The sequence below is a fragment of the Acartia tonsa genome, chromosome 3 (assembly GCF_053477335.1).
Source record: "Acartia tonsa isolate MP-2025a chromosome 3, ASM5347733v1, whole genome shotgun sequence".
NCBI lineage: Eukaryota > Metazoa > Arthropoda > Copepoda > Calanoida > Acartiidae > Acartia > Acartia tonsa.
The window spans coordinates 35,461,347-35,479,412 of NC_137262.1; the positions used below are offsets into that span (position 1 = coordinate 35,461,347).

Below are 18,066 nucleotides of genomic sequence, written 5' to 3' on the forward strand. Positions count from 1 at the left end.
AGACATAATGATAGAAATTCGGGTCGCTAGCTCCCCCCTCACCCATTTGTTTAATTTTTGTTATGGTTTAAAAAGATTAGAAAGCTAATGATTTCTTGTAATATTAATCCTGAAAAGGTTAATTTAGCTTCTAAAAAAATAAAATGAAGCTTTTCTAAAAAAATGTAGTTAAATTAATAAATTAATATAAATACAAAGGAGGGAGGGCAGTAAAACAGCCAAAAACCATCCAGGGATCTATGTGAAGCTTTCCTACAATGGAGAACTCTCTCGGTTAAGTGGCAAAACATAAAAATAATCAAAGTCCTAATATTAATATTTGTATGAAAGCGTTGATAATTTATTAGTAACCTAATCTAAAAACCTTGATTAAATGAAGATGATACCTAAAACGCCCTCCCTCCCTTCTTAGTATGACCCAAAATTTACAATATTACATTTTTTCTTGTGGGGTTCAGGCAATAAAAAAAGAAGGCCATCCTTGCTATTCTTCTTTTTTCTCCCCCCCCCCCCCCCCCTCCCATTCCACAATGGGTTTAAAAATCTTTACAATGCACAATGTACGTACTTTCAAACGGTTCGCTACGACGCGTCCATAGCGTTCAAATCACCCATAACCCCCCTCTTCTACTACATACCCATCTTTACATGGTTACGGTGTGTTGTATATGGGTCCATCGCAACGCATCACACCGTCGCGTCGCTTTCGTCGCGACCCCATCGCTATCCCCCGAGGCCCGAAGATGCTCAAAAAAATACTTGGGTCACTCTCCGGGTATATAAAGGCACTGACCATGGGTTAGGTAGGTTCAGTTCCCAGTTGCTTCCCCCCTCAACAGCATGTACACAGCAGCCCTCGTCCTAGGTAAACAAACGCAACAAAAAATCTTTGGAAAAAATTGCCAAAAATTCGCAATTTTTAGGAATAAATGCGCTAAATTTTATAAATATTCAAATTTGCATAAAAAAAAAGCATCCTAACAATGTTAAAAATAAGTATTTCATAACATTATTTTCCAAGGTCATTGTAGGTTTTTTTAAAATATTGTAAGTTTAGATTAATATTAGGTATCAAAATGTGAATATTTTCAAGTGAACTGAAAAAAATTGTGAAATATTTTAACAATCTCTTTCAAAAATAAAGTGATTTTTAAGTGATTATTATGTAAGTGATGTGTTTTAAAGTGGAACATGTACATAAGTGTTATTTTTTAATAGTTTTTCAAACTAAAAGATTGTTTTATCATACTTAAAGTTTAAAAAGCCATGCAATGCTTAGGATATACGTGTTCTATTTTAAATATACATTACTTTTATAATTTATTTGGTTTAATATTCTTAAATTTTCTATTTTGAATTTTTGGATTTAGATAAAGTACAGAGATTTATCTTATTTTCAATTTATAAAGAAAGAGATTGTTATGATATATTAGAGTTATTATTTCTAGAGTTGATTAAGAGTATTTTATAAATACATTTTTATATCTAAAGGAGTCAAAGATATTTTCCTTTGTCTAGCTTTCTATCTAGGTATCTTTTTATACTTTTTGGCTAGCTAAAGTAAATTTTTAATTAAAATTTATTTATTAAAAAAACTAGTAACATTCTATAAAGAAAACTCTATTAATGATAAAATAGGTAAATAACAATGAAGCCTTGCTTAACGAGGACTTTATTCATTAGTGCTATTCTAAAATTGCTAAATTCTAAGTTTGCTATCATTTAAAGCTATTGAAAAACATAATTGTAAAATAAGAAGTGAGAATTAATAAGATAGGACAAGTCCATAGAAATCCATCCCTATAAAATGCTATGACAAAAATTTGTATTAGCTAAAACAAATTTTATAAATGTTGGTTTGCAAGGACGCTTTATTCATTTGGCAGAATTTTAATCTTTGCTTAATTACTGCTACTCTTAAAACCATTGTCTTTTTATTCATTTTTCATACATACAAAAACTATTTACAGTAAACTTAAGCATTTTTAGAATATAATAAACTAAGGTAAAATAAACAACCATTATTTTGTAATTATTCTATGTTAAATTAGCTAATAATTACATTATATGGTAATGCATATAATTAAGGTGAAATGTTCATTAAACTTTATGCATTAATCTAATTATGAATATTAATGAATTTGAATATTTTTTCCACAAACTTTAATATTTTGCCTTCGAATTAAGGCTTTAGAAACTTATATATTATTTTCATTGAGATTAAAAACATATAATCTAAATTGTGTCTGTGTACATATAATAATAATCATGATAAAAAATCCTTGAATCTTCGTGGTGCCTTTAACTAGCCATGGATAAAAGTAACACGTATTTCTCAAATTACTTTTTAGGTTTTATTATTGTTTGTCACATGACCTGTAAATCGTCAAGCTGACTGACCAATCACAGCAGTCTCCGATCTGTCACATGACCTATGAAGTGGACTGTGATTGGTCAAGATGACTGACCAATCACAGTAGTCTTCCGATATGTCACATGACCTATGAAGTGTGCTGTGATTGGTCAAGTTGACTGACCAATCACAGTCGTCTCCGACAAAGCTATATAGAATAATATAGCTAAAATATATTATTTTTATAAAATCCCTATACCTTAAGCTTTATGATGGTAAATGCATAAAAACGGATCACAAAGTTCACGTGTGTAGGCTCAGTGAAAATATTAGTTACAGGGTAAACTAGGGCAACTAAGGGAAAAGAGACTATTTTATGAGATTATTGTTAGAAAATATTCTATTTTTTATTTTGTTTTGTTTCAAGATTTTTTTTTTTGGTTAATACCACTTGGATAGTTTTTTAAACTTAAAGTTAGGCACTGACATCTAGGCTATTTACACAATTAACCTTCTAAATGTACTATTTTTTGTCTAAGAGTTCTTTCTGTAAATGGTAAAAATTTGTACCTGTCTTTTACCAAGGCATTCTTCTAACCTTGTAATAATTTTGTGCTGTGGCATCCCCTTTGCTCCTATATGAATTTATAACGTCTATAGTCTTCAATCACGCTGTTTATTCATTAATTAAAGAAAAAAATATTAAAATATAAAATATATTTGTTATTATTATTACCAATCAAAGATTTTAATAAGTTTACACATTGGCTAAAGATTGTTTCTAATTATAAGATTTCTATAATCATTGTTTAACCAAATGCATTCTTCTACCCTAGGATCAAAAATGCATATATCCCTATTGAATATTAGATTTTCTAATGTGCATCTAAATATTTTAAACATCCTAAATATTAATACCGAATGTTTTAAATATTTTAAAGGATAGCTAAATATTTCATCCTCTTTTCCACATATAATCAAATTTGACATTTCATCCAGTTAAAAAAAAGCAAATATATAGGATTTAAGGGCAAAAAAAGCGGGGCATACTTTTTTTCTGCACAGAGTGCAAATTTTCACGATTTTCGCGCAGAGGGCAGCAAGCACCACTAGCAAGCACACTCCAATTTAATTTTTTTCTGACCGGAAGAATCGAGAGAGAAAAAATGGGGTTGCATTACAATTTGCAAGTTTCTTCTAGCTTGCAAAAAAAGTATAGAATATTAGAAAATTTGTTTAAAATCCAAAGGATTTAAATTAAATTATAGCTTAATTTAAGATGATAGACATACGATATATAAGGTTAGGTCAGCCATAGCGAATACTTTAAAAGATTTTATATTGCATTAAAAATTATTTCCCAAATTTTTTTAACCAAATCTTTAAATAATTTACCATTTATCAAACTTTACCTTCTTATAGAATTCAAAGCTGTTCTACTTTAAACCTGATCTTATATCTAAATGATTGCACTTAACGCTAAGATGAACACATTTTTTAAAAGCCTATTAAAGATATACCCTACGCTCATCTGCAAAAATAAATATAGATACATGTAGGTCGTTTCATTTTTATATCTAAATGTATCTAAAGCCTAGAGCGCGAATGAGAATTTAAAATGAGTAAGGCGCAAGAAGGCATTTTTAGCAATGAAGGTTTTGGGGGGTTGAAAAAGAAGATTTATTTTTAAGATTGCAAAAAAAGGCTGCATAGACATTTTTAGTGTGCTTATGTTTTGTTAATATAACTTAATATAAAAATAATTTTTATTAAAGTGGTAATTTTTGGTTGTCTGAAGCTAAAGATCTCAGAATCTTTTGGTTTGAATTGATTGTACTTTTCAGGGAAACCTAATACATGTTTTAGTGTGGTTTTAGGCTATTCTACTGACCTCCTTCGCCATCCCATAGAGTCTTGGAGCGAAGGAGCTAGTTAATATTATATATGAATTTATTTAACTAAAAAAGAATAAATTTTCAGCGGTGTATGGACATACAGTGGGATAAAACAGGGATTTAAAGGGATAAGACAATGGCCGATAAATTGATGTACATCTCTAATGACGATAAAAAAATTACTCCTTCTGTAGAATACAATTAGTGGTTTAAATGTTTGGACATTCAACTTAAAGAACCCTAAAACTTTAAAAGTCCCCACAATTATCAAGCCAACGAATAAGAAACAATTGGGGATCAATGCAATTAACAGTCCAATGTCCTCTCCCTCCCTGGGGATAAATGAGTCAAAAGGTGACACACAAGTAAAATTTGCAACTAGATTATCCCACATTTTATTTGTCTCTTTTTTCTCACTCTATTCTAAGCCTCATACAGATGGCTTTGTCACTTGGATTTAAGGCTTTAAAAAGAATTCAAGTGTTCATAAAGTGAGTTTTTTTCCATTTTCAAAACTAAACCGAGCCATACTGAAAAGTCATGTATCAAATAGTATAATGGGGATATTACTATTAATGAATTCAGGATGTGATTACCGGTGCTCTTAGTCCTGGCTCTGGCTCCTTTGGGTCAACAAAACTGGAATAAATATTTTTTTCATTTAACTATAGAACATAAATTGTCTATAATACGATGCGATAAATAGCTATAAATTTGAATTTTTATCAAAGTTTAAGAATCTTACTTCAACCATATAATCTTTAAACTGCAAGACCTTGGGATAGGTTTGAAACTTGATGCTCTAAAAGCATAATTTCTATTTTGTATCTTGAAGATGAGTTTTATATTTTGGGGAGGGAAGTCTTTAAAAGGAAGGTTCGCAATGTTATTAGCCTGTTTATGATTAGAAAAAAAGGGTTTTGGCATTTGATGGAAGAGTAAAGATGTTTATTCAATATAAATAATACCTAAATACTAGATAGCAATTTAATTTTTAATAAAAAATCAAGACAATTGAGAAAGAAAGGGAATTAAGAAAGCCAAGGTTTTTCGCAAATCATAAAAAAAATTTTGCACATTTTTTGTAGTTTTAACTGGCAACTGTATAAGGTTATCTGTCTGGCAACCTTGTTTGGCGGGAATTAACCGCGAATCAAATCCAAATGTTCTGATAAAAAGATTTTCGCATGCATATCTTGTTTCAAGGATAAAGCTTAGATAAGAGAGAAGGGGGGGAATGGGCAGTTTATTACACTAGTCCTCAAAGTTTTATAATAATGATTTCTTATTCTTTGGTGTAACAACTTTGGGGACTTTAGTAAATTTTGATTGGTTGCTTTATAAAGTTGAGTGTTCAAACGTTTCAACCAATAATTTTGATCTACAGAAGGGCTAATTATGTGTATTGAAAATGTACATGAGTTTTTATCGGCCATTGTCTTATCCCTTTAGATTCCTGCTTCAATATGGTATCAGATAGTATTTTTGCGTTTATTAATTTAATCCTAAAACTAATAATAAAAGGTTTGTGATGATATAACAAGAGTAAAAAGTTTAACATGTAATATAAACCACTAGATGTGTAGAAACCTTGTTATTTTTAATGTTAAATCTACCAGGGATCTAAAGGGATAAGACAAAGGCCGATAAATTGATGTACATTCTCAACGATGATACACAAATTACCCCTTCTGTAGATTGCAATGAGTGGTTGAAACATTGGGACACTCAACTTAATGAACAAAACAATCAAAATCCATTGAAAGTCCCCAAAGTTGTTAGGCCAACGAATAAGAAAACGTTATTCTAAAATTTTGGAGACACTTTTAATAAACAGCCCAATGTCTCCATCCTCCCTGTAAATCTACATAAATATGTAAAATGTAACAAATTCTTGACCTCCCAAATGTGCAGCGTAGTATTGCACTTTTTTAAAACAATATTTACAATTTTGAAATGGGCCAATATTACACATTTTTTACTCCATAAATATGTGTATGAGTGTTTTTATTTTCCAGTAAGAAATTTTTATGTACATCTGGATTGGAAGAATTATAACTAGAACTTTAGGTTTCTATTATACCGTTTTTCCTTTTATTGGTATTGTCAAACAATTTAAAAGATTTTTAAAATCATAATATTATATTAGGTTATTACCTGTATGATCAAGCAAAGTTTTCTATGATCCGTTTGTAAGTTTTTTAGTGGGAAAAGCCATATCTTTTTTTAGTAACAATTTTATTCTTTTACCATTTTATCTAAACTCTTTTAGTATGTAAGTGCACTATTTTTTACCCATATATGGATATGATCTAAAAATACCATTCATTTAGGTCAAAATACGGATGATAATAACATTTTTAAACCTATTTTGCAAACACTCAAAAATACTTTACATATATTTACATTTTATGAAGAAAATAATAAAAATGTATATTCTCTAAAATTATTTCAAAATCCTCAAATTTTTTTGAAAAAAATCTTCTAAATAAAAGTAATTATTTGAACTTGTTTTCTAGTTAAAATTAATGTTTGTGTGCCTTAAAAGGCCTTGATATAATTTGTTAACTATTTTGGGCAGACGCATCTTTGGTCAGAAAATAATAAAGGATGAAATAACAATGGATGATTCTATCATGGATGGTAACAAGGTAACTTTACAAAGTGTCTCAAAAATTAGCTATGTGACCTCATAAAAACGAGAGATTATCCATCTCTTTTTAGGGGTTTTCTTTCCCACTTCTCCTCTCATCTCCCTCATTTTTATGTCGCCACATGGCTGAATTTTTAGGCACTTGTAAAGTTATATAACAAGAATTAAAGAAATAAAAAAGTATAATACTTCACAGAATCATTTCTGTAGTATACATCCTTTGTTTCTTAAAGAAATAAAAAAAAACTTAAATCAATTCCTCCTTGAGTTTACTTTTAATTCATAGCCAAATTAAAAGCCAAATACAATTTCCTTTATCCATAAACATTAGTACCATTACAGAATCTATCCTTACATATTACATTTTTCATATTAACCCCCTGCCCTCCTCCCATCCAGACTTCACCCTCGATTTATTTGGAAAGATTAATTTTAATTTTTCGCGTGGGTCTGAACTTTGAACCATTAATTTTTAGGCCTCCATCGTATATATGCATCTCTTTTTTACGGCATAACCCATGGTTTCAATACCATTGAAAAGTGAGGGAAAACTATCCTAAAGCTTCCTTTTTTGTTTGGTCTATCGCTGTATTTGAATAGATGTGTATTTATGAAATTTAAAGTCTATGGTCGGGTTAAAAAGGCCAATATCCTATGTAATATTAGACAAGCTTATATGGTTTGAAAAAAAATAGCCATACTTTGCATTTATAGCTACTCAAATCCAAATTATTTTTAACAAAATTATTAATAAAAAACACACTTTTTCTAAAAATAAATGTACAACAGTTTAAATTGTTTGCTAGTGTTGTGTATAGATAATGGGTTTCCTTCAAACAGATTTGATTTGCTTTTAACTCAATTTAGAACCGGAACTAACCATGATTTGCCCTCAAAAAATACACAGGGATATGTAAATGAAAGTTAATATTATTATAGATTATAAACATATCTTGTTTAACATCAGAAATATTTAGCAAATGAAAATTTCCCTACAAAAAAACTCAAATTTTCTGGGCTCTTTAAATTTAATTTTTAATAGTTAAGGGTGTGTTATCCCTCATCTCTGCACTTCCTCTTTTTGCAAGTGGGTGTCTATCAGGGAAGGAGGGGACATTGGGATGTTTATTAAACTAGTCCCCAAAGTTTATGATAATGTTTTCTTAGTCGTTGGCTTAAAAACTTTGGGGACTTTTGCTGAATTGGTTGGATCATTAACCAAAGTGTCCAAACGTTTAAAACACTTTTTGTAATCTATAGAAAGGATAATTTTATGTATCATAATTGGAGATTTGCATCAATTTATAGGCCATTGTCTTATCCCTGGGTGTCTAAATTGGTGTTGTTTTATTAAAGCATAAACTAATCTTTAAAATTACTTCATATTTCAAAATTATTACTTGGGTATTTTTTTTATATATTCTCCTTACCTAAAAATTCTTTTGTTATGTAAAAAAAGATGAATATCTATTTGTCTTTTTTTTGGGTAAGAAAAATTCTTTTCAATATTTTGAATGCATCTGAAAAATCTAAAAATGGAAATACTCAATAATAATCTGGCTACATAGTAGCTGTGTGGTCGAGAGAGGATGTATATTTTGGGAGCAGCGAAGCTTTGTATGAATATGTTTATCTGTCAGTTTCTACGAAATTTACTAATATTTCAGTCATAAAAATACATATCTTTTTTAAGGGTTTCCTTTCTCACTTCTTTTCTCATCCTTCCCTTTTATATTTATCTTTATGACGTCTTATATGATACTTTCCGCTGTCTCAATTTTCCTCCAAGAAACCAAAAGCTACAAGAAAATATAATATTGTGTTTGATTATATTTAAAGATATTAGTCTTAGCTAAAGCAAGATTTTTTAACCAACATATATAATTTGTACTCGCTAAAACTGTTAGACTTGTTCTTGTTTTAAAGTATGACAAGCTACCTATCTACCACCATCGATCAATCATAGCATTTCCGTACATATAAAAGTCTCACAGATCCTCTTTTATCCTGACAACAAAAATAACGCAATTATTTGCTCTAAAATTAACCATAAAGGCATTCTTTTTTGTTTACTAAATCTTTAAGATTTAGATCTATCTTTAATCTACCAGGGATCTTAAGGGTTAAGGCAATGGGCGATAAATTGATTCAATGGTTTTAAGGCAACGAATAAGAGAACCTACCTGACAATCTCTTAATAATGGGTAATAATTCAGATATTTAATTTTGGGGTGAAATTCTAACAGCCTTATATTTTTGTTTTCTATCTATCTATCTCATTCAAAGTTTTAAAAAGTCTGTTTTTAAATTTGCCAAGCATCCAAATCCAATTAACAACAGATCTGAAAAAAAGCCCAAAGAATCAACGAAAAAAGGAGATTTGATATGAATTGACACCATTTTTGGCGTACATCAATATTTTTAGAGTTCAATCGTGTTTAAATGTGTGAGGGTTGGGGGGGAAAAATTGGTAAATTTTCCTTAATTGTCTAATGGACCACCTTTTATACCCTCCCCCCCTAACCATTCTACTAATTAAAAAGTAGTATTGTTAGTCCATGTTTGGCTTTTCTTAACACTGTAAAGTTTCAGATAGAGAGAGGACAATGGGCTGTTTATTATGTTTTTTAGTCCCAAAAGTTTTATAAAAGACATCTTTTCTTGTTCGTTGGCTCAACAACTTTAGGGCCATTGTCTTTTCTCTTTAGATCACTGATAAAGATTACTCTATCTATATCCCCCTCTTCCCAGCTTCAACAAAAAAGCTGTACCTAATAGGGAGGGTTGGTTTCGATCCATTTACAACGTAAGGAATTTTGCCAAGAAAAATGTGGCTGAAAAGTGCTCATTTTGTCGATTCATTTTTGGATCTTTCTCTCACGATCACATTGGCAATGGCATATCTTTGTGTGAGAATGTATAATTTATTATCTACATGCGTCTACAAAAAAAACATTATTCCAAAAAAAATGTTGACAAAAAAGTTCTTTTATCTTATTTAAAAGATTATTTCATGAAAATTGTGTTTTCTGTTACTGTCTTTATTCTGATGCTCTGCAGTTGAAACTTAACTTTTGAAAACCAAGAATTTGTAATGGCACTTATTCTTCTGCTTAAGACTAAAATATGACTATAAATTAAGAAGATCAGTAACAGTGTGTTTGTATTTTATGAGATTATGATATCCATACTACAAAAAGCAAAAAAAGACAAGGAGACTTAACTTTTTGATTGATCTATGTTAATCTGGGAACAGATTTAGATTATTAAACATATATTCCACCTAACAAGGCATTAGACAAGAAGAAATGTATTTTTTATCATTTTTTGGGGGCTAAAATTTTGCTTTTGCATATGACAGTTTTGAAGTGATTTTTAATTAATTATTTGCATGCCTATTGTCAAAGATCATTCAGCATCTTTTGTGTGTTTTCACCCATGTCTTTTTGTTTGAAATGATTCCGTTACTATTTCTAATTATCCTATGTATTGATTGTTCAAACATTTTAGTTTGGTGTCTTTCTTACTGCGGTGTTTTACAAATATTGATAAAATTAAAATTGTATATTAACTTTTTCTAAATATGTAAAAATTGAAATTCTAAACAGAATCTAAATATTCAAAATTTATGTTTATCTTTGAGAGCATTTTTGTGGATTTTTTAACAGTTTTTTATGAATATAATACTGTCTTTTGGGTTCTCACACGACATACGTCAATTATGGGTCTTTTTTCTCCTCGCTTTGTGCGTTTTATTAACCTTTCATGACTTTTTACACCTATTTGTTTATCTTTCTCTGTTTTAACAAAAAGAGACAAACAGATAAATACATTAAAGTAATTTTTATGTTTAACAATTTGGAGCAGTTTTTTAATATTATCTAAATTTTTATTAGTAGCAATTTTGCAAATTTGCATTTTTCAAAAGATGATTTTTTTCGTAATTAATATGAAGTTTTTTGAAGATATTAGATAGTTAAAATATGTGTTAGTTATTTATCGCATCGAATTAAAAACAGCTTTTCGCGGATGTTAAAATAAAAAATTATAAGATTAATACCAGTTTCATTATTTTACGATCTTTCTTTTAATATTTGTAGAAAATTGTCTGCAATATGATGTAATACATGAATTTTCAGTATAGCTAAGAACCAGTTTTAATCCAGTGGATATGAATCGGTTTCGAAGCCATACTGGAAATTTCATTTTCCCAATCCCTTAGTCACAGATTTGTTTTTTTGCACTTTTTCCTCTCAAGTTTCAATTCAAGCATTTGACGAACTTCCTTTGCACATTTTTTAAATACAGAGTAGCATCTCTGTAAGATAAATTATTCCCTTACAAAAAAAATTTGTCAGACTTCAAAGTTTAATTTTCTATTCTTTAATTGATTTTCTATTTAAGTTTAAGGATCCAGGTCAGGGAGGGAGGAGATATTAGACTGTTTATTACACAAGTTCCCAAAGTTTTATCATAACTTTTTTATTATTTGTTGGTTTAACAACTTTGCGGACTGTTGTTGAATTTTGATTGGTTGGTTGATTTAGTTGATTGTCCAAATGTTTCAACAACTACGGTTAATCTATCGAAGGGGTATTTTTTGTATCATAACAGGGCTATTTTTCTGTTTTTAACTTGTTACCTTTCTAAGGATATTTCATCCTTGTTTTTGTTTGTGTGCAAGTGAAAATATTTGAAGAAAAAACAAAGATGATCACTTCCAACACAGTAAAACTAACCAGGGATCTAAAAGGATAAGACAATGACCGATAAATTGATATACATCCCCAATGATGAAACACATAACTATTCCTTCTGTAGATTAAGGGGTTGAAACGTTTGGACACCCAACTAATGAACCAACCAATCAAAATTCTATGTAAGTCCCCAAGGTTGTTAAGCCAATGAATAAGAAAACCTTTTCAAAGACTTTGGAGACTAGTGCAATAAACACCCCAATGTCCCCTCCATCACTGGAAACTAACTGAAAACTAACCTATTTCAAATTTTTGATAATATAAATGATTCCAATCAAAGAAGTTTAATATTTTTTCTTAACAACAAAACAGATACGTATCTATAACATGAGGGTAAAATAAAATTTGGCAAAAAGCCTTGATCATCTATTCATGATTGAATCACGCTTCCCAACCATTTAACTATCTGTCTATCCGTCTGACTGCCTGTCTATCTATCTATCTATCTGTCTGTCTGCCTATCAAACCATTTAACGTTCTATTTAGATAGAGGCGGTGCTTTTTGGAACCCGTCGACACAACGTTTGTAAACCAATTGTTCACGGTTTGGGGCTTGAAAAAGGGGTGTTTTATGAAACAGATATCATGAACAATAATAGAAAAAAAAGAAGGTTACATTGTAAATATCTTCCTGCTAAAAAATGTCAAGTTTATTGTTTAAAGTAATCAGTTATAAAACATTTCAACAAACATCAAAATAGAGCATTTCAAACCATCCCTCATGTCATTTTCCTTTCTTGTGCCATCTTCATTTATATCTACCTATGTGAGTGCAATGGATATATTATAACTTGGATGTTACATTACATTTTTATTTTCACTAATAGATTAACACTCCTTTGGGATAAAATAACGATAAGCTCCAGCCACCACATCTAACCCATCCCCTTAAAAGATGAACAAACTGACCAATAAAAAAGTTCCATGTAAATTTTTCCCATGACATAATATCCACGCATATTTTATATCCATTGTGTGTACACTGTCTAGCTGTATGAAGGTATCTATCTATTCATCTAGACATGAAAGAAATATGATGAATGGATTTAGATCTGTTCAACATCTATTAAGGCACTTTTTGTGGCCAGGGCCTTTTTATGTCATTTAAAGCTTTCAACCTTTTTGACTTGAGCTCATATCCTCCCTTTTTAATCCTCTGATTAATCTACCCCCCCCCCCCCGTAACCCCTTTCATTTACCACCTCTAGGCCTAACTTTTTAATGCCTACCAAGGATTTATTAAAATGTTAGAATACAAGAAATTTTTATCAGCCATTACCTTTCTTGCATATTTTTCTTTATCATTATTCTTTCTAATATGACTACCCTTTCTTTTGTGTGTATGTGTGTGTGTGTGTGTGTGCGTGTATTTGTAGGGGTTGAAAAATATATGACAGACATGACAGAGTCATATAGTTGAGGTATGTTTACACTTTAGTTTAATATGCACGAGAATAGGCATCAGAAATCTTAAGGGATAAGACAATGGTCGAGAAATTTATGTACTTTTCCAAGCTTTTGCACAAAATTACCCCTTTCCCTTACAATTAGTGGTTAAAACGTTTGGGCACTCAACTTAATGAAACAACCAATAAAAATTCCTCCCTGTATATTTATTTTTAATAATACAGTGTTCCGCCCAAAAAATTATATTTCTATTTTTTTATACTACATTTCTAAATTGAATTTGGTTTTTATTTACAATAGATTTGTTTATTTTGAAAATTAAAAAAAAAAAACATTTTTGAGACCCAGTATTTGCATGTACAGTACATAAAAAATAACTGCACATATACATTCATATGAATTCCCAAATGCAATTCTATTTTCAGCACTTCAACACTTAACGTGGTTTCTAAAGCTATTTTGTAACTGTTATGTCACATGACCTTTACAGCTTATAAAAGACTGCAGGTTTAAATGCTAAATTACACTATAAAACCATTTTAGGAACCGTCATTTTAAAGATATGTACCCCGATCTCATTTAAGAGATGGATATCTTAAAAACTTTACATACTTATCTCCCTAGCTTGTGTTTTGCAACCAGTATTTATGCATTTTGTCAATCTCAGCCGTGTTTTACATTTGTAAGTGTGTCTTTTTGTAGTTTTAAATAAGATGTTTTTTTTGCCTTAAATAAAACCTATAAACGTCTTTTGTTAGTAATAACAATACACTGTGACTTTAGAATCAGTGGGAGAGGGGACATTGGGCTGTTAATTACACTAGTCCCTAAAGTTTTACATTAACGTTTTCTTATTCGTTGGCTAAACAACTTTGGGGACTTTTATTAAATCTTAATTAGTTGGTTAATTAAGATGAGTATCCAAATGTTTAAACCATTAATTGTAATCTACGGAAGGGGTCATTTTGTGTATCATCATTGGGGATGTCAATCAATTTAACAGTCATTGTCTTATCCCTATAGATGCTTGCTTTAGTATAGCTATGCTTTGTAAGAAAATCTAAGATTCTTTAGTAAAAGAATCCTCCCATTTATCTACAAATTTTATGAATTGTTAAGCTTAGTTTTACAAGGCCATAAACTAATATGCATATTAGGTTTAAGGAATTGGTAAATAAACAAGGATCTAAAGGGATAAGACAATGGCCGATAAATTTATGTACATCCTCAATAAAGATACTAAAATTACCCATTCTGAAGATTACTATTAGTGTTAAAAACGTATTGACACTCAACTTAATAAACCAACTAATCAAAACTCAATAACAGTCCACAAAATTGTTAAACCAACGAATAAGAAAACGTTATTAAAAACTAGTGTCATTAACAGCCCCTCCCTCCCTGTAAATTATTATAAAAATTTACTAATATTCATATGTAATATATTACTTAGTCTATGGATTTTGTCATTATATTTTAATACGATAAATTAGCATTTTTTAAGCATAAATTTAGCCTCTATTATTAAATTTGTTGGTAGCTCAGGAGCATATATAGTAATATCTAATCTATTCTGATATAAATTTGACTAGGTAGATTATCCAACTTTACAACAGATAAAACTATATTACATACTGATTTATAAATCATTCTTATATTAAATTTGGGAAAATATCCAAAGAAAAATTAAATGTTTAAAATCAAAGCATTGTGTTGTCATCCATCGGATATTAAATGGTTTCAAAGCCAAATATTCATTTTTGGATATTGATAAAAATGGCTGTATTTAATAAATACTATTTATGCTTAATAGGAGCATATTAATGTATAAAATATTCATAAAATATACATATTAAGTATGTTTAAAATATATTTTAATGTAATAATAGGGGCTGAAATATTAGCTTAGGAGGTTTGGTTACATAAGAAATAAAAATTTTCCCATTTTTTTCATTAAACCCAATAATCATAACGTACTGTTAATGTGAAGAATAAAATGTAATCTTCACGACTTATGGTTTGCCTGCAGGGGACATTTAGGTTAGGTTAAACAAATGGGTGTCCTCCTTTATATGATTGAAAGCCTAGGGCTTTCTTTAAAACAGCAAAAAATTACAGAATAATACTTTTATTCTGTAATTCAATATCATTTTAATTAAACTCGCCCTTTTGAAATCTAATTTATATTTAATGATTCAAAATACACAACTATCTTTTGGACTAAAAATGTAAATTTGTTGTTTTGCAAGACTACCAAATTTGTTAACTTAATCTTAAAATAATCTTTAGGGTTTTATGGGCTTGTCAGCATAAATATTATATATACATAATAATTTATATAGCAAGCTATTCAAATATGTTGATAAATAGGTTAGGGATAAATAAAGGAATCTTTAGTTTTATTATTCAAAAAAAAGATAGATAGATAAGATCAATCATAATTAAGGAAAAAATAAAACTGTAAATTTTATATTTGTATGAAGTGATATGAAAACGTAAGACACATTCAAAGAGGGGACAATGGGCTTTTTATTACACTAGTCCCCAAAGTTTTAAAATAATTTTGAATTAACAACTTTGGGGACTTCAGTGAATCTTGGTTGGTTTGTTCATTAAGTTGAGTGTTCAAAAATTTCACAAACAAACAAACATGTCACTAATTTTAATCTATAAAAGGGGTAAATTTGAGTTTTATCATTGGGGATTTAAATCAATATATTTACCATTGTCATATCCCTTTAGATACCAATTTTCTAATTTTTTAAGTAATTATTTACTAATTTGTGTTTTTATTTTCAGCCCTTGCCCTCGGTGTGTCCGCGGACGGACTCCACGGCGGATCTCACGGCGGTAGACGCGGTGGTCGTGCCGGCGGTCGCGCCGCACCTCGCAGACGCGGAGGTCGCCAGGAGGCTCCTCCTCCACTTGACAACTATGGCGCCGGCGGTGCCCTCGACTCCTATGCTGCCGGTGACGCCGGTCTAGACACTTATGCCGCCGGTGCCAGCGACCCTGCCCTCGACATGCTCCAGTCCAGCATTCCCGGCATCCCCGGCGAGGACTATCCCATCTACGCTGAAGCCCCCGAGACCGGTTTCTCCTGCGAAGGTCAAGTTGATGGTGGTTACTACGCCGACCCCGAGGCCGAGTGCCAGGTGTTCCACATTTGCACTGCCGACGGTCTGGGCGGTCTTGGCAAGTACAGCTTCCTGTGCCCCAACGGAACCATCTTCAACCAGAACTACTTTATCTGCGACTGGTGGTTCAACTTTGACTGTGCCGAGGCCGAGAATCTGTACAGCCGCAACGACGAGATCGCCGCCGAACGTGCCGCCGCTGATGCCGCCGGAGATCTTGGATCCTATGGTGCTCCCGCTGACGTGGCTCCCGCCTCCTACGACGCTCCTGCTGCCTATGATGCCCCCGCTCCCGCTGGGCGTGCCGCTAGAAACGGCAGACAGAGAAATGGTCGTCAGGGCGGTTCCAGACGTCGCGGTTAATTTAAACGCACGCACCTCCCAACGTCTTCGTACAACAACACACCCTAATCTCTCCTAATTCCTTCCCTGAGTATATCTGCTGATGCTGACCTCTACAACAAATTTTCCTAAATATCTGCATGACCGACCACAGATCATCAGATCTTCCTCAGCGACGGAACTGGACCTGTTGACCCCTATATGTCCCTTTCCCCCAATCCCCCCATAAAAACAGACAACAAGCCCTGGGCCTGGCATCCCTCCAGGTTCTGGCATTGTCTGTAACATGGTGCAGGTGTCCTGTAGCCAACCACCATACCTGTGCAACCTCCAGAAAATTAAATTTATCACAGCTCTATTCATTTTACTAGGCTTTGTTATTTGTTTTACTATATATGAATCATTGCCTATGCATATCCAAGTTATAATATTATTCTGGAGGTCCAGGTATGGCGGCCACAGGTCACTATAACCACCTGTAATTATAGCTTTAATTATTTATTATAGTATTTATTGTTTTGAGTCCCGATGATACAAAAATATAAAGAGATGACGTCTTTAAAATTTCTTGTTTTTTATCGTGTAGCAAAGCTACTTAATAACTAACTTTGTCAGTTTGTCAGAATGTCCACCAAGCATTTTTTGTAATCCTATAATATAAAGAGGTAAGGTTATTTTGTCTTAAGCTTAAGATATTGTAAAATGCTGAATTGGTTGTGCATTACTGGAGACCTTATAATTATCTTGGATTTAGGCTATTTTTCTGACCTTCCCTGGACCTCTAGAAGCTAGGGTCAAACCAACTACTGTTCAACAAATGAAAGCAAAAAAGGTATATTGCAACAAACGTAAAAGCTATTTTGACAACATTTTTCAAATCAAAGTTTGAAATATTGTTTTAGTTTTGAAAGGAATCAAGCCATTTCGTTTTATTAATAATCCTTTTGACTATAGATATTTGGATTAAAATTAGACTTTCTTAAGGTGACATACTTTCCAGGGAGGGAGGGGACATTGGGCTGTTTATTACACTAGTCTTTTTTATTATTATTGTTTATTATTTGTTGGCTTAACAACCTTGGGGACTTTTATTGATTTTGATTTGTTGGTTTATTTAGTTGAGTCAGGGATAAGGGATGGGAAACGTAGGAAAATATTATTTCAGGCCTATTTCAAGCCTAGGCCTATTTCTAGCCTAATAAACCAGTTTTGGGATAGCGCAGTGGTTCGTATAAAATGCTAATGAAAAAGCTGTGTGTGTGTGTGTGTGTAGATAAAGTATAGAATCAAATTCAGGTAGCTAGTTTAAAGTAAAAAACATAACTTTTTATAAACCTATATATTAATGGCTTTTGTTAAAATGAAGTTTTTTCTCTCCCAAAATTTTTTATCTTTTACTTTGGTAATTTGAACTGTCAGAAAGCTATCGTTGGGTTTCCCTCAGACAGATTTTAGTTTGTATTATTTGCATTTTTATTAATGAGTAAAAATTTTATTTGAAAATTTCATTGCTAATTAAAAT

General features: G+C 31.3%; 1 protein-coding gene and 1 pseudogene across 1 annotated transcript; both read left to right on the forward strand.

The window, feature by feature from the left end:
• The first annotated feature begins 771 nt into the window (after positions 1 to 771).
• Positions 772 to 17,108, forward strand: LOC145314010 (uncharacterized). The gene is made up of 2 exons (XM_080153732.1): positions 772 to 865; positions 15,865 to 17,108. The coding sequence occupies exons 1-2, from the start codon at positions 841 to 843 to the stop codon at positions 16,563 to 16,565; spliced, it is 726 nt and encodes a 241-aa protein (XP_080009858.1). The 5' UTR covers positions 772 to 840; the 3' UTR covers positions 16,566 to 17,108.
• Positions 7,081 to 7,168, forward strand: LOC145315346 (small nucleolar RNA U3; annotated as a pseudogene).
• Positions 17,109 to 18,066: the final 958 nt, after the last annotated feature.

What these genes read in the sequence shown, in the direction of transcription:
- LOC145314010 (XM_080153732.1), top strand. Translation starts at nt 841, where the DNA reads ATGTACACAGCAGCCCTCGTCCTAG. An exon ending in CACAGCAGCCCTCGTCCTAG is followed by an intron (nt 866 to 15,864) that starts GTAAACAAACGC and finishes TTTTATTTTCAG; the next exon opens with CCCTTGCCCTCGGTGTGTCC.